The sequence below is a fragment of the Ammodytes marinus genome (genome assembly GCF_949987685.1).
Source record: "Ammodytes marinus genome assembly, chromosome: 4".
Classification (NCBI taxonomy): domain Eukaryota; kingdom Metazoa; phylum Chordata; class Actinopteri; order Uranoscopiformes; family Ammodytidae; genus Ammodytes; species Ammodytes marinus.
The window spans coordinates 12,395,890-12,410,759 of record NC_137233.1 but is presented as its reverse complement, the minus strand read 5'-3'; the positions used below and the strand labels follow the sequence as shown (position 1 = coordinate 12,410,759).

The 14,870-nt window shown below is 40.9% G+C and overlaps 1 protein-coding gene across 2 annotated transcripts in view; it reads left to right on the top strand.

The window, feature by feature from the left end:
• Positions 1-14,870, top strand: part of eif4g3a (eukaryotic translation initiation factor 4 gamma, 3a) — a 58,674-nt gene that overhangs the window by 4,553 nt on the left and 39,251 nt on the right. For both annotated transcript variants that reach the window (XM_080026306.1, XM_080026307.1), the window contains exons 2-4: positions 8,054-8,126; positions 9,169-9,240; positions 12,269-12,436. In XM_080026306.1, the coding sequence (XP_079882432.1) occupies positions 8,054-8,126; positions 9,169-9,240; positions 12,269-12,436 (313 nt within the window). The remainder of the gene's footprint in view (positions 1-8,053; positions 8,127-9,168; positions 9,241-12,268; positions 12,437-14,870) is intronic.

The window sequence follows — 14,870 nt, the reverse complement described above, 5'->3', positions numbered from 1 at the left end:
CTGTTTGTCAGCACCGTAAACTAGGGCTGGCCTGAATTATTCGAATATTCGAATACTCGTTCGGAAAATTAGTATTCGGAGCTTAAATTAGTATTCGGAGCTTCGTTTTTTTTATAATTTTTTTTTTTATATAATTTTTTTTTTTTTTTCAATTTTTTTTTTTTTTTTTTTTTCAACATTTTTTTGCAAGAAGCTACTACTGCAATACAATGTCATCAAATAATTTTATATTTTGATATAAAAGTTAGTAATATTGTAGTAGTAGTAGTAGTATTGCTCATTTAGGAGGATATTACATCACTATGTGTCATAGCGCATCCATTACTTCACCTCCGAGCGCGTAAATCTTCAACAAAATATGCAGATACTGTCAAAATCGGTTCCAGGGAGTATATAGGGATTATTAACGTTTTTTTAAAAACAAATTTAAAAAAAAAAATTCAATATTTTTTTTTTTTTTTTTTTATGTTGTTTTTGATGGTGTGTTTTTCTGGAACGAATATTCGAATATTCGCTCGGAAAAACCAACGAATATTCGAAGCCTGAAAAATGGTATTCGGGCCAGCCCTACCGTAAACCACCCTGGCAAGTGTTCTCTTTTTCAGGCTAGGTTAGTTTTCATTGTTCAGGCTAGAGGTGGCGCTGCTGTTTTTATACATAAAACCCGGTGATAATGTATTCCTGGCTGCTGTTTGTAACTTCTGGCCTGTGTTTCTGCTTCTTATAACTTATTCTTCATTTCTTGGTCAGTGTAATTTGGCTCGTACAATTTATCAACTGTGTCTGGCCAAATGCAAAGTCATCATACATGCCATAAAACTAATTAATAATTTCTCAAGTACCTGTGTTTAAAGCTGCGACTGCAAGAAGACAAGCGGAGGGCTTTTTGTAACTGAAACCCAAAGTAAGTGGGAACTTGGTGCATTTACCCATGAAGTGGGGATGTAGAGGTAAATATTATTCTCAAATTTAATTAATGATGTATTTAACCCTAAAAGGGCAATTAGTATTTACATTATTTTCCCTAGTATCTTATTTTAAGTGCAGCTTGACTGCGTTATCTTTCATTTTTAAAACAAAACTCAATGTCTGCTTAGAAATTCAGCTGCTTGAGATCTTGCTCGTTGGAGTTGAATCCACCAATTTACCACCTATTGCTCTACTGTAGTGAAAGAGCAATCTCAGCAATAGCAGGCAGGCAGTGAGAGCTTTGTGAGCTCTGCTTTTATATGAGTGTGTGTGTGTGTTTAAGAGTGGCCAGTGGGCCAGTAGGGAGAAAGGGTTTGTGTCTGCACCATCTGGGCAGTCTCCACTCCCTGCACTTGCTCTCTGAACCCACTGCAGTGGGTTTCCCAGGTAGCCTGTGTCATTCGAAGGAGACATGATTACAGTTGATATATGCCATATTTATGTGACGCAAAAGTTTTTGCAATGGCAAAGAAATTGCCTCTGTGTTTATAATATGGCAGTTCAAACATTACTATTTATTCAGGTGATATTTTTATACAGAACAGCTTAATCAGCAAAAACAAAGCTCACACTTCCAGGATTCAACATAACTGTTTTTTCCAAGTTATGACTAGTTGACCTGCAGAAGTCGTTGTCAAAAAGAGGGATAATTAGAGGTGAAGAGCTGATCAGTCTGTGTGGTGTGGTAGGCAGTGCGAATACGTTTCTCCGTCATCAGGTGAGTCTCGCTATTGGCCTGTCTTGACCAAATGTTAAGAGGATTATAAGACGGTCTATCTGCCAACCATTTGTGTGTTTCCTTAAAAAAACACTGTAGCCATAGAAGGCCTGTAAACTTGTTCTGCATATCATTTTACTGGCCAGGGCCATCAGGCGATGGGTTATGTCGAGCCCTGCCCTAACTCTGACCCTTCCTTGCCTTTTTTCTGGCTTGTGGTTTGTTCATGGGCGAGGTGCTGAACTGCACAGCTGTGAAGCATTACTTTAATCAGTTATAGCAGATTACAATTTATTGAGATGTGAATCATCCTTCTGTTAATACCCAATGCTATCTGTAAGCCTGTATTTCCTCCTGCCTTTTCCTATCGCTCACACACTCATCAGCACATTAGTGGCTTTACAGTAAGCTAATGATGAATCAGGAGCCCCGGAAGCTTTCCCTGCCTAAATGAGACTTACAGGTCACTGTATGGTCAAGGGTCAGGTAGGACTGGCCGAAGCTACTTTCTGATGTCCTTAAGAAAGACGGGTTAGCATGGTCTTGTTAAAGGAAAGCCCATGCTGAATCTTTTTAACTTTGACCATAACTCCTCCCTTATCTGATAAGTATACTATAATATATATATATATATATACACTCAACAAAAATATAAACGCAACACTTTTGTTTTTGCTCCCATTTTTCATGAGATGGACTTAAAGATCTAAAATTCATTCCAGATACACAATTGTACCATTTCTCTCAAACATTGTTCACAAATCTGTCTAAGGCTGTGTCTTGATTCAGGGGTTGCAGCCTTGGTAGGACGCAGTCTCGGGGTCTATGAAGGCTATAGCCTATGAAGGCCGATTTTAAGGCCGGTTTTAAGGCCAACGAGCCTTGTTAAATGAGACGGTCTCCGCAGGTCTCGGTTTACGAGCATTTCCGGTTTACGTAACAAGCCGTTACCTTGCGTGACGACTCGCCGCTCCTGTGCTGCCTAGCAACCCTGATTGCTGCCAACGGAGACAGCCTTGTCAACGGAGGAAAAAAGAAAAAGAAGTTGCCTACGAGGCGAAAAGAAAAAAAAGTACAAGAAAAAAAGAAAGGAAGATAAAAGTTAAGAAGATGGAGCAACACGTTGCTGTTTTGTTATTTTCTATTTTATTTTATGCCATCTCTGAAAAAACGCAATGAATCTTGGGATATGTTGGGCCACGAAGGATACATCTGATGCAGCCTTCAAAACCGTGAAACGAAGGCTGCATTTCTCGGCCGCATATGAGGAGCCTTGCAAGGAGCCTTGCAAACGGGACAGCCTTTGCGCGCCACTATGACGCAATCGGTCTTCAAATGCAGCCTACGTAGGGTGCAACCCCTGAATCAAGACACAGCCTAAATGTGTGATAGTGAGCACTTCTGCTTTGCTGAGATAATCCATCCCACCTCACAGGTGTGCCACATCAAGATGCTGATCTGACATCATGATTAGTGCACAGGTGTGCCTTAGACTGTCCAAAATAAAAGGCCACCCTGAAATGTGCAGTTTTGTCTCACAGCAAAATGCCACAGATGCCACAAGCATTGAGGGAGCGTGCAATTGGCATGCTGACAGCAGGAATGTCAACCAGATCTGTTGCTCGTGCATTGAATGTTCATTTCTCCACCATAAGCCGTCTCCAGCAACTTCGCACAGCCATTGAAGAGGAGTGGACCAACATTCCACAGGCCACAATTGACAATCTGATAAACTCTATGCGAAGAAGATGTGTTGCACTGCATGAGGCAAATGGTGGTCACACCAGATACTGACTGGTTCTGAGTCCCCAGACCCCCAATAAAGCAAAAAAATGCACATTTCAGAGTGGCCTTTTATTGTGGACCGTCTAAGGTACACCTGTGCACTAATCATGATGTCAGATCAGCATCTTGATGTGGCACACCTGTGAGGTGGGATGGATTATCTCAGCAAAGCAGAAGTGCTCACTATCACACATTTAGACAGATTTGAGAACAATGTTTGAGAGAAATGGTACAATTGTGTATCTGGAATGAATTTTAGATCTTTAAGTACATCTCATGAAAAAGGGGAGCAAAAACAAAAGTGTTGCGTTTATATTTTTGTTGAGTGTATATATATACACTCACCGGCCACTTTTTAATAGGTACAGCAGTTCATTTTCTTGTTAACACATATAACTTTTCAGCCAATCACATGTCAGCAACTCAATGCATTCAGGCATGTAGACCTGGACAGGACAACATATTCAGGTTAAAACCAAGCATCAGAATCGGGAAGAAAGGGGTTTTAAAGAGGACCTATGATGGTTTTTGACTTTTATGACCTATAAACGTTGTTATGATGATTCATAGTCATGCTTAACCATACTAAATTATCAAATAATGACTTACATGTATTTCGACGTATTCCCTGCTGACCGTCTGGGGTGTCTGTGCCGAGCACTAAACACTATTCTAGCCAGTCGAGAAGTCACGTCTTCAAAGCGGTCTACCCTTTCATAATTCGTGACGTCGCATAAAACTTCGTGAAGTCACCACGCGGATGTTTCCATGTATGGTAATGCTGTCACTTCCCTGTTCGCGTCTGCCTCGCGCCCTTATAGGTCCATGCTCGCGCTTCCCGTCACTGAAAGTGTTCCGGAAGGAAGGTAATCAATCACAACGGAGTGGGGTTTGCAGGAGGAGGGGGAGGGTAGCGGAGATGGCCGATGCACAGGCGGAGGGAGCGGAGATTGCCGAAGCACACACACTCAAGTGTTGACAGGACGTGCTGGATCGCCAAAATAAGAGAAAGAGCTTCCCGAAAATCTACATAGTTTTTTGTGATGTGATTCGTGTCAGGTTGCTCTATAGCAGTGTAAAACAAGAAATTAAGACCAGAAAAGTAGTATAATAGGTCCTCTTTAAGTGACTTTGAACGTGGCAATGTTGATGGTGCCAGAAGGGCTGGTCTGAGTATTTCAGAAACTGCTGATCTACTGGGATTTTCACGCACAACCATCTCTAGGGTTTACAGAGAATGGTCCGAAAAAGAAAAAATATCCAGTGAGCGGCATTTGTGTGGACTAAAATGCCTTGTTGAAGTCAGATGTCAGAGGAGGATGGGCATACTGGTTCGAGATCATAGAAAGGCAACAGTTACTCAAATAACCACTCGTTACTACCAGGGTATGCAGAATACCATCTCTGAACGCAAAACACGACCAACCTTGAAGCAGATGGGCTACAGCAGCAGAAGACCCCACCGGGTGCCTCTCCCTGTCAGCTAAAAACAGGAAACTGAGGCTACAATATGCACAGGCTCACCAAAATTGGACAATAAAAGATTGGAAAGTCTTGCCTGGTCTGATGAGTCTCGATTTCAGTTGTGAAAGTCAGATGGTAGGGTCAGAATTTGGCGTAAACAACATGAAAGCATTGATCCAGTGAGTGTATATAGTTCTCAACACAACATTTCTTGTGAATCACTCACCACTAGCGTAATCTTGTCAAGTTGGATGTTGCACATATATTTTTTGAGCCACAATGACTCCCTTATTCCCTGAAGCAGTAACCCCGTCATAAGTCTTTTAAAATGACATTGTGCTTGTAATCTCTTCTCAAGCAGAAAATGAATGGAGATCAAACTAATGAATAGTGTCTAATTAGAGCCACTTTCATGGCTGTGCCTGACACATGCATTAGGGCTTGACTGAGAAGTGTCTGCATCCATCTGGCTACCTGGCCAACAACATTGAGGGCTTGATATAAATTATGTTTTACCTTTGGACATTTAGTTTTCCCTTTGACTTAATGTACGTGGTGGTTGTCTATTGTTATGTTGCCATGTCTGGTCGTCCATTTTGTTTGCTTTCTGTTAGTGAAACACCACTGGGATTTATAGCTAAAACTGTTGCTTTTAATAACAAATTGAAATTTTGCACAATTTTGGGCAAAGATTTAGAATTATTTGACAATTTGTCCAGAGCAAAAACAAAACTGGATCAGATTTCAATTAAACAAGTTTCTTGCTGTGCTTGTTAAATGACAATGTTGTTTCGGAATATATTTTGTGCTCAGTATAGCCTTTTTGAAAGTGCTTACTATTTTATCATTCTGCCATGACTACATGTTTTCCTTCTGAGATTACAGAAACGTGCATGCTGGCTTTGAGTCATTTAAATCATCAGCTCTACAATTTGCAGCTGCAGTTGTAAAAGACCATCAGGCCTGCCAACATCCCTGGATGATCTCCTTGTGTCATTGTTCCTAATCATGTTTGCATTGGCTGTTCCTGCCTCTCTCCTCTTACCTTCCAACAGCCGCTGACCTCCCAGGTGGATTTGTTCCCAATGCTCCAGCAGGTTGAACCCCGGGTTCACCTGTCTCGCTGCCTTCCCTCTGTTTACACGCCCAGACCCAGTTACCTCTGCCAGCCAGAAGTCACTTAGAGCAGAAAGATCAGGTTGCTTAACCGTTGACACTAGCCGTCCTCTTGTCTGTCAGCCAACAGACCATTTGCAAGTGATTATTACGATCATGGCTTTTCAGATCACAACATGTTATCAGCCAATGACATACAAACATACAACAACAGATTCCTTTTTCTACATATGTTTTGGTGCTTGCACTGTTTAAGATGTCGCCTGTCTGGTACCCTTTGCACATCAAAAGAGAACATACACCTTTTGAAAGACTTATGTTTCCAAAGGCACAGTTGAGTTTAGCTTCTCGTCATCAAGCTTTCATGTCTGTGAGAGGAGACTCAGCCTCTAATCATTCCTAATTTCTGTGTCTATGTGTGCGGTGTGTGTGCGGGCTGGTGGGTGGGCATCTTGTTTTTCCAAATTCCCCGACAATGAAACAGATAATGCTTCCTGTTGTGCTTCTGCATTTTGAATCGCAGTCCTAGTTTTAAAGTGATTCTTTCCTTATCTCCCTCACTCCCTCTTGTGTTGACGTTTACAAGTATCTGTGCTGGCAGGGGGCCAAAGGAGATGACGGCTCCTTCAAGCAAGAGCAGAGTTAAGGGAGAGGGCTTAAGGGGCCAGTTTACTCCACAAAAACTGGGATAGCCTCCGAAACCTCCTCCCCCCCACACACACTTTTCAGACGCGTCCGAACATTTCTCTTAAATATCTGTCAATCGCCCCGCTTTCACAACATGACACAGCTGTGCAGAGACGAGAGTGCCTGTGTTTGAGCTTTCCACTCGGCTCCCGTTTTTTTTTAAATCTGTTACAAAGCCATTTGTAGCACCATATCATGTGAAGAAAGGAGTGTAACACTATGAACTCCTTCCTGGAGACTCTGAAATTATCTGCCGATATCCCCATTTTAAAACAATATTATACTTCACCCCCTTCTCTATGATGGACAGGTTTTTTTCACTGTGTTTGAATTTGAACGTTTAGAATAACTGTGCACTTTCGATTTTGAACGTGGCCAGACAACATGCTGTATGCAATCCTTTTTTTCTAGTAATACCCAGCCCCTCAGGGGGAAAGGGAGGCGTGATTTGGATGAAAGGAAGAAAGCCAGACGTTTGGTTTCCCATAAAGCATGTGACCGGCAGAGTGTGAGCCTGTCTGTCACAGACAACTGCCTGAGCAGGTTACTAACACGGTGCTTCCCTCTTTTATGTGGCAGCTGCACGTTCCCTCTTTTGTCTCCTCTAAAATCTGCTTGTCTCATTATTTAATGTTTCAGAGCATTAAAGAAAGTTATCTTCAGGCCTGGTTTTCGTTCAGACAGTGCCGAATGCTTGAATAAAGCCTTGAGTGTTAGGTTTTTGCAAGAGGTATTGTTTCGCCTTATTATTTGACCTGTAAGCATATACAACAAGAATGTGTACTGAATGGAGTTTAAACCTTTTGTTATTAACCTTTGCAGTTGTCTAAGCCGCTGCTCTCTCGATCCCCTTGCCTGAAGTGGTCCTGAAATCCATTTCAGATTTTCCCTTTAACACTTGCAAAATGGTGAAGGTACATGGTGTACTCTCAGAGATTGGGGCATTTTGGGCGGGGTGGGGTGGTTTGGGGATCTTTGAAATCAAAACTGTGAATCATTGGGGTTTGAGGAAAGCCGTTTGGATCTTAATCAGCTAAATGTATTGAATCAAAAGCCAGAACTTTAGAAAAAAGTAATGTTGTCAATGTTTGTTAAACAGGTAAAACAAACTGGATCAAGAATGTGCATGTGATTTTAGTCAGCAACATCTAAAACCTATCATGTGAATATATATATATATATATATATATATATAATATATATATATATATATATATATATATATATAACGGTAGTCTTCAATGCTGAGCTTTCCAGCTCCTTCTCTAGTGTAACACTTGTGTTCAGAGTTTTCCTTAACGCAACTCTTCCCAGAATCCCGCGGGTTCAGCAGTCACTGGATGACCGAATCTTCAACACACAGCCTGGAGTCGCTGCAGTCTACAGCGTGAGTCACTGCACGCAGCACACAGCTCACATACAAATCCACCTGTAAACTGCAGTGCATACACAGAGATTTGCACACTTGAGAGTACAGAATACACTGAAAAATACATTACTGATATGCTGATACGTTATGAACCGTCCAGAGCCCTTAGGTCGTCTGGGACAGGTCTGCTTACAGTCCCTAGAGTTAGGTCTAAACAATGAGAAGCAGCTTTTAGTTATTATGCACCAAAAACTGGAACAAACTCCCAGAAAACTTGAGGTCTGCTGCAACTCTCAGTTCTTTTAAATCGAGTCTGAAGACTTTTTTGTTTCCATTTTAACCTGCAATTTTTATTTTATTTGCTTCTTTTATTCGCTTTTAAATGTTTTATAATGTGTTTTATGTATTCTAATCTTGCCCCTGTAAAGCACTTTGAGTGGCCTTGTGTCTGAATTGTGCTATATAAATAAACTTGCCTTGCCTTGCCTTACACACATAGTAGACTCATATCAGACTGTACTGTAGTTGCATACACTTTAACCATGGCTCTACCAAATACTACATACACCCAGTTGTCAGTATATTAGGTACACCTGGCTTAAACTAATGCAGTTTTATGCAACACTACCCATGAAGGTGTTCATTCATCTTTATGGTCAGGTTGTAAGGCTGTTATTTATGTTGAACTGCAGTGCATCTCACATTTACCACATCTACCCTTTGAAATTAATAGGGTGGATAACATATTAGAAACTCCTCTCAAAGACCATTATAACCATTCTAATCATACTCATATGTATACATAATAAAGAAATGTGTCAGCCCATTTATTGTAACTTAAAAGGTGGATTCAGCAATTCTGAGGAATGCTTGTCAATTTATTTTTTTATTTTTAAGAGTGATTTTGTCAACAAGTGTTCTCTAGAATCGCTGACTCCACCTTTTTTAATTCATCCCCATCAAAGACATGAAAGTATAAGGTGATGATTTTGCTGTTTATGACCTGTGGAGTGCCAAAACATTGCTGTTTTTTATTTTTCATTTTGTTTTTTTGAAGCAGAGCGCCCAGTTGAAGTTCAGTGCAGGAGAAACGCACCTGTTTCCTCATAAGAACATTCTAACCTTTATGCAGGTAGGACTTATTGCATTCGTTTTCAAGTGTACTAATAAAGTGGCAACTGAATATATGTTGAGTTCAACTGTGCCATGGTGGTTTAAAGTGCCTATAAAAGTATTCCTTCAACAACAACAAAAAAACCTTAAAGATCTCCTATTATACTACTGTTCTGGTCTTAATTTCTTGTTAAAAACTGCTATAGAGCAACCTGACACGAATCACATCACAAAAAACGATGTAAATTTTCGGGACACTCTTCCTCTTACCCTATAGCACAGCAGTCTCTCTCTACACACTGCTTTGAGCTTCTCCGCCCCTCCCCCCCTGCTGCAAACCCCACTCCGTTGTGATTGGTTACCTTCCTTCCAGAAGCGGGAGATTTGCAGGAAGGTGGGGGCATGCAGCCGGAGCTTGCCTGAGCAGCATTACCATACATGTAAACATCCGGGTACGTGACGACACGATACCCGGATATTTAAACAAGTGAATTCTCGACCGGCTGCCCTAGTGTTTAGTGCTCTGCATAGCAACCCCAGACGGTCAGCAGGGAATACGTCGAAATGCATGTACGTAATTATTTGATACGCTAGTATGGTTAAACATGACTATAAATCATTATAACAACGTTTATAGGTCATAAAAGTCGAAAAGTATCATAGGTCCTCTTTAACATTGTGTCAATGTTTCTGTGTAATTACGATTTTTCTGTTTTGACAGTGGTTGAATCACTTTTATAGGCACAGTAAACATGCATTTATGTGTTATTTTATCACCAAAAGGAAGAAGGCATGCCTGTTAAGACGATAATGTTGTGGGATGCCTGCTGTGGCAATGTATCACCTCAGGGGACCACTGCCATTCACAGTCTCCCTCAGGAGTCAATTAACAATTCCTCTATCAGATGTTAGTTATACGCATATTCGCATATTTCTTGATGTTTTAAAAACATCCCAAATTTACTTTTACAGGCCATCCTTGGCTGAATTTAGGGGCCAGACCACTCGTCATGTGTCCCTAAAGACAAATGGCATCCTGCGTTCCTCTGAGGATCATGCCCTGACATGGCAGTCACCCTTTGCATGTGGGCGTTAATGTTTTACAACTATCCATGTGGATCAATCCTGCATGCAAACCCTCTCTGTGTGCACTGTGAAGTGCTCTTTTTAAGACACTGACTAGTGACAATTCTTCTATTAAGGGGCACAGATAGCTCTATTTTCATTGTTGCACGTCTTGTAAATTAATTTTTACTGCAGAAATTGGTATATAGGAATATCGATTTCCCTTTTTACTTCACATTTTATTTAATTTTTTCTCCCACAAAATGAATTTAGCTGAAAATATAAGTACAATTGTGGCACTTGCTGAAGCTTCCTCAATGTTTTAATATTAACAATTGTGGTCGACATTTGTGGGAAAATGGTGGCTTGTGTGGGCGTATTGGCTCTATGGGGATTTTTTATTTCTATAATCTCTGGCTTTTACAGGCAAAGCAATAGACTACAGAATTGCCACTTTGATTGTTTTACACCGCAAACAAGACATTTCCAGCGATGACAACATTTCTGAAATGAATTGGAGAAGGTAGCTGCACAGTGCACAAGAAAAGTCAGTGTATGCCCGAGGATAGGTCATTCAGCTGCAAGCTCATTTATCCACCGAAACACAACAGTACTGGGAATACTGCAAGTTTTATGAGATGGTCTAGCTATGGAAGTTTATTCTCAGGGTTTAGGCTGCAACAATGACGACACTATTGGAAACAAAACCGACATGAAACCGATGTTCTGTGCACAGTGGATGTGGGGTTTGTACTATGTGTGTTTTTTCTTCCCCCACTTCCCCACATGTACCGCTCCCATATAGCGGCTTGCCTCCCCTCCCCCATCCCATCGCTGTGTATGTCCTCAGAATTGTACTCGCCTGAAGCAGAGCAGGCCCCTCCCATGGCAACAGCAGCTAGATTAGTTGCTTTATCCTGGGTCATCTGAGGGAAGTGGGCCACAGAGAAGATGTCGAGATGCCGAAGGGATTTTATACTATAGAAGCTGTGCAGAATATCGCCTGCAGCACCTTGTAGATTTAAACCCTATACTATTTTGAGATGTTAGAGCTGTAAAAGCTAACATTGAAAAACTTACAGCGGCGTTTTATATATATATATATATATATATATATATATATATATATATATATATATTTATATATATATATATATTTATATATATATATATATATATATATATATATATATAGATATATATAGATATATATATATATATATATATATATTTATATATTTATATATATATATATATATATAGATATATATAGATATAGATATAGATATAGATATAGATATAGATATATAGATAGATAGATAGATAGATAGATAGAAAAAAAAGGCCCTGGAGAGAGAGGCGGTCCGTCTCAGTGTCTGCCTCCTGTTTTATTCCTGCAGTATCCTTTCTCAGTCCCTGGTGTGTAAGGCTTGCTGCAGCAACAAGCAGAATTTAGCAGCGCTGCCAGCCTACAGTTGCAGCAGCCACGGCCCATCCAAGAGCTGAGTCAAATCGCATCTTTCTCTGACACTGTTTACTCGGCTGTTTCCTGCCCTGAACCCTTGGTGAGCCCATATTGTCGAGGCTTAGTTGAGTGACTCAGTTGTGTGTATTGTACCAGGTGCACTCTCTCTGTCACAGATGCGTAGGATAGGATTGTATTTTGATTACTTGACCCAGTTTTGCCACATGAGGCCCGTCCATCCTTGCACAGCGTCCTTATGCAGACCAGAGTGTATAAGAGGCCATAGCCAACACCCATGTACAGCGCAGGTAGTTACCTTTACACACATATAGGGGCTAATCCTAGAGCTTAATGTACATTCCCCAGCAGGAGGCAGGCTTAATGACCCGAGAAATCCTGCCACTGCTGGCCCCTCCCCTACATCTGTGTGTCTATGTGCATGTGTGCTGTGCATCATTCTGACATAATATCACATTTTATGTGTCATTCTAACCTTAGTGTTTCTTATTTGATACAGGTACCCAGGCATGCTGGCCCTTCTTACACTACTCACGACATCACAAAGGGACACCCTAGTTTAGGGGGCACCCCACCCGGTCATGCCCACTCCCAGGCGCTCTCTCAGGTATCCGTACCCACAGCTTCCCCATATCGCTACCCTAAGGGCTGGGAGACAGGCGGAGGGGTGAGTTTGTCATTTTGTCTACCGTCATTGTTCTCTGTGAACCTATGTTTGAGCTGTCCGTGTTTCCACTTTTTTTTTAAGGTTTGGCATCAATTCAGCTCTAGAATTGATACATTCTCAATATAATTATGCCATGGCAAAATTCATGTATTGTCTCTACATGAATGCTACCAAGTAATTTTTGTATTTGTTTTAACAATGTGTCATTGTTATACTTTCGATAAATATTATTTCCTAATTATAGAATTTATTTTCTAGGAATATACAGTTAAAGCTGTAATCTGGCATTTCTAGCGGCCATAAATGTAGTTGCAGGCACTTCTGGACCAGTGTTTCTTTTAAAACCGAACATTATTGACTGTATGAAGTCAGTATATTGGCAGTTCTTACCTGCAGAATGCTTTCTCTGTGTGTTCTGATCCAACTTTGGGACCCAGAAGTTATGAGAAGTGCAGACAGAGAGAGTCTGTATCGCTACAGCAGTTGGCACTCAGCAGTGAGAGCATTCGCCCAGGCAGGCATGCATGCTGCGTTCGATTGCACGTCAATGCTCAATCACCATTTTTTTAACTCACTATTTGATAGATAGGAACTTAACGGACAATAAACTAGATGGTTATGTTACAGAGTATAACTTTAAACTCTTGTATTGAATTAGAATACTGAAATTCTAATATCTATATTGGGGTAAAGCTGTGAAAATGTAGGCATGATATTGATTCTATCCACATCTATATCCCCTAACCTCTATTGTCATTCTCTGTAAGCTGCAGAAAGCCGTGTGTTCATGGGTGTATTGTTTTTAAGGACATTCAGATGAATGTGGTATGATTTAAGTAAACAATTTGTTTGAACCTGCAACCTTCTTGCTGTGAGGTTGTGGTACTAACCATCGGTATTCAGTAAGATTTGAATTTGCAGTTGCGTAATAAGAGATACCATTGATTCTACAAGCCGACAAATATTGTTTGTCATATATTTTGTTCAGCTGCAAAAGGCTAAGTCACTGACTGTGGGATTTCGGTTGGAAGGCAGGATTGTGTTTGTGGTATCGGTAAAAGCCACAGCTATTTCACCTTGAAGTCATGATATATGATCATTTGCTTGAATGAAATAAGCATGCTCGTTTGTCTGATATTACCCCCGGAGTTAGATCTAAGAGCCTGCAGCTGAAAGAGGTCCACTTAAGGCTCATTTATGCTCCAATTCCGTGCGTAAATAGAGACGTACGTTTACAACGTTATATCCGTCACTGCCCTCATACTTCCATGCTCCTTTATGTTGGAATCGACATTACGCAAATCAACCATTATTGGGCAGCAGCGCCGCTCAGAGTAAAATGTTACTCAAATAGGAAGAAGAAGAGTCAAACAGTGAATTAACTGGAATAAATATTTTATAATAGATCCATGGAAGAAACAGCTTTAGCGATATAGGTCTACTACCGTAGCGATGTAAGAGGCTAAACTAGAGGCTGTATTATAGACAGCGGGGGTCTGTGAGGACATTAATCACAACATATCAAACAAACTAGTCTCGCACAGACCTCCGGCACTTCTCTATTGCTGCCGTCATCCTGCTGTCTAGCTGACATTCTTCCCTGTGCGATCCCCGCTCATGCTGCTCTGTAGTTGTATGTCCCTGTGTGCCCCGGACGTGTAACTACATAGATGGATAAATGTGTATGTAATTTCGTACCAACTCACAAAAACCTCTCCTCAAAAGTTAAGACATTTTCTAAAGTATTATGTCTTTCGTTTGTGTTTGTAAACAAATGTACAGTAAGTAAGTGAAAGTGAACTGTTGGCGATGCGCCCCCCGTGATCTTCGGTGATACTGCTCCGTTCTGTCCGTTTGGTACGCATCTGCAAGCTTGCAGGATACGTGCAGAAATACGGACGTAATGTACGCAGAGAACGGACAGAAGGCTCCATCCGTATGCGTATGTAACGTAGAGCATAAATGAGCCTTTAAAGGCTTCAACATCATCACTTAGACATTATAAAGTATTGCAATTACTAATTAATCAGGATTACGGATGTGGGTTTAAAGTCCTGTATACTACCAGAGTTAACGGCAGAAGCAAAGTGATTTGGTAGGAATTAAGCAAGGTTGTTTTAACTAATTAGGACTTCAGATGATTGTAATTAAGGAAAGGTTAGATGTGAAATCTGAATATAAAAAGCACTAAAAGCTAAAATGCATGCAGCCCAACAGTTAAATCTATGTTAGAGGTTAATTGCTTAATCAATTAGATGGATCCACTTTCAGACGGTGACACTGCTGCTCTGATGCTGGTACTCTGACCGCCTTGCTGCTGTGCTGACTCTGTGCCTCAGCCTCTCTGGAGGAATCTAGTTGTTTCTCTTTACCGTTGCAGCCTAATGGCACACTTCCACAGCCCAAAAACAGCAATTTTCTCTCAGCAGCCTTC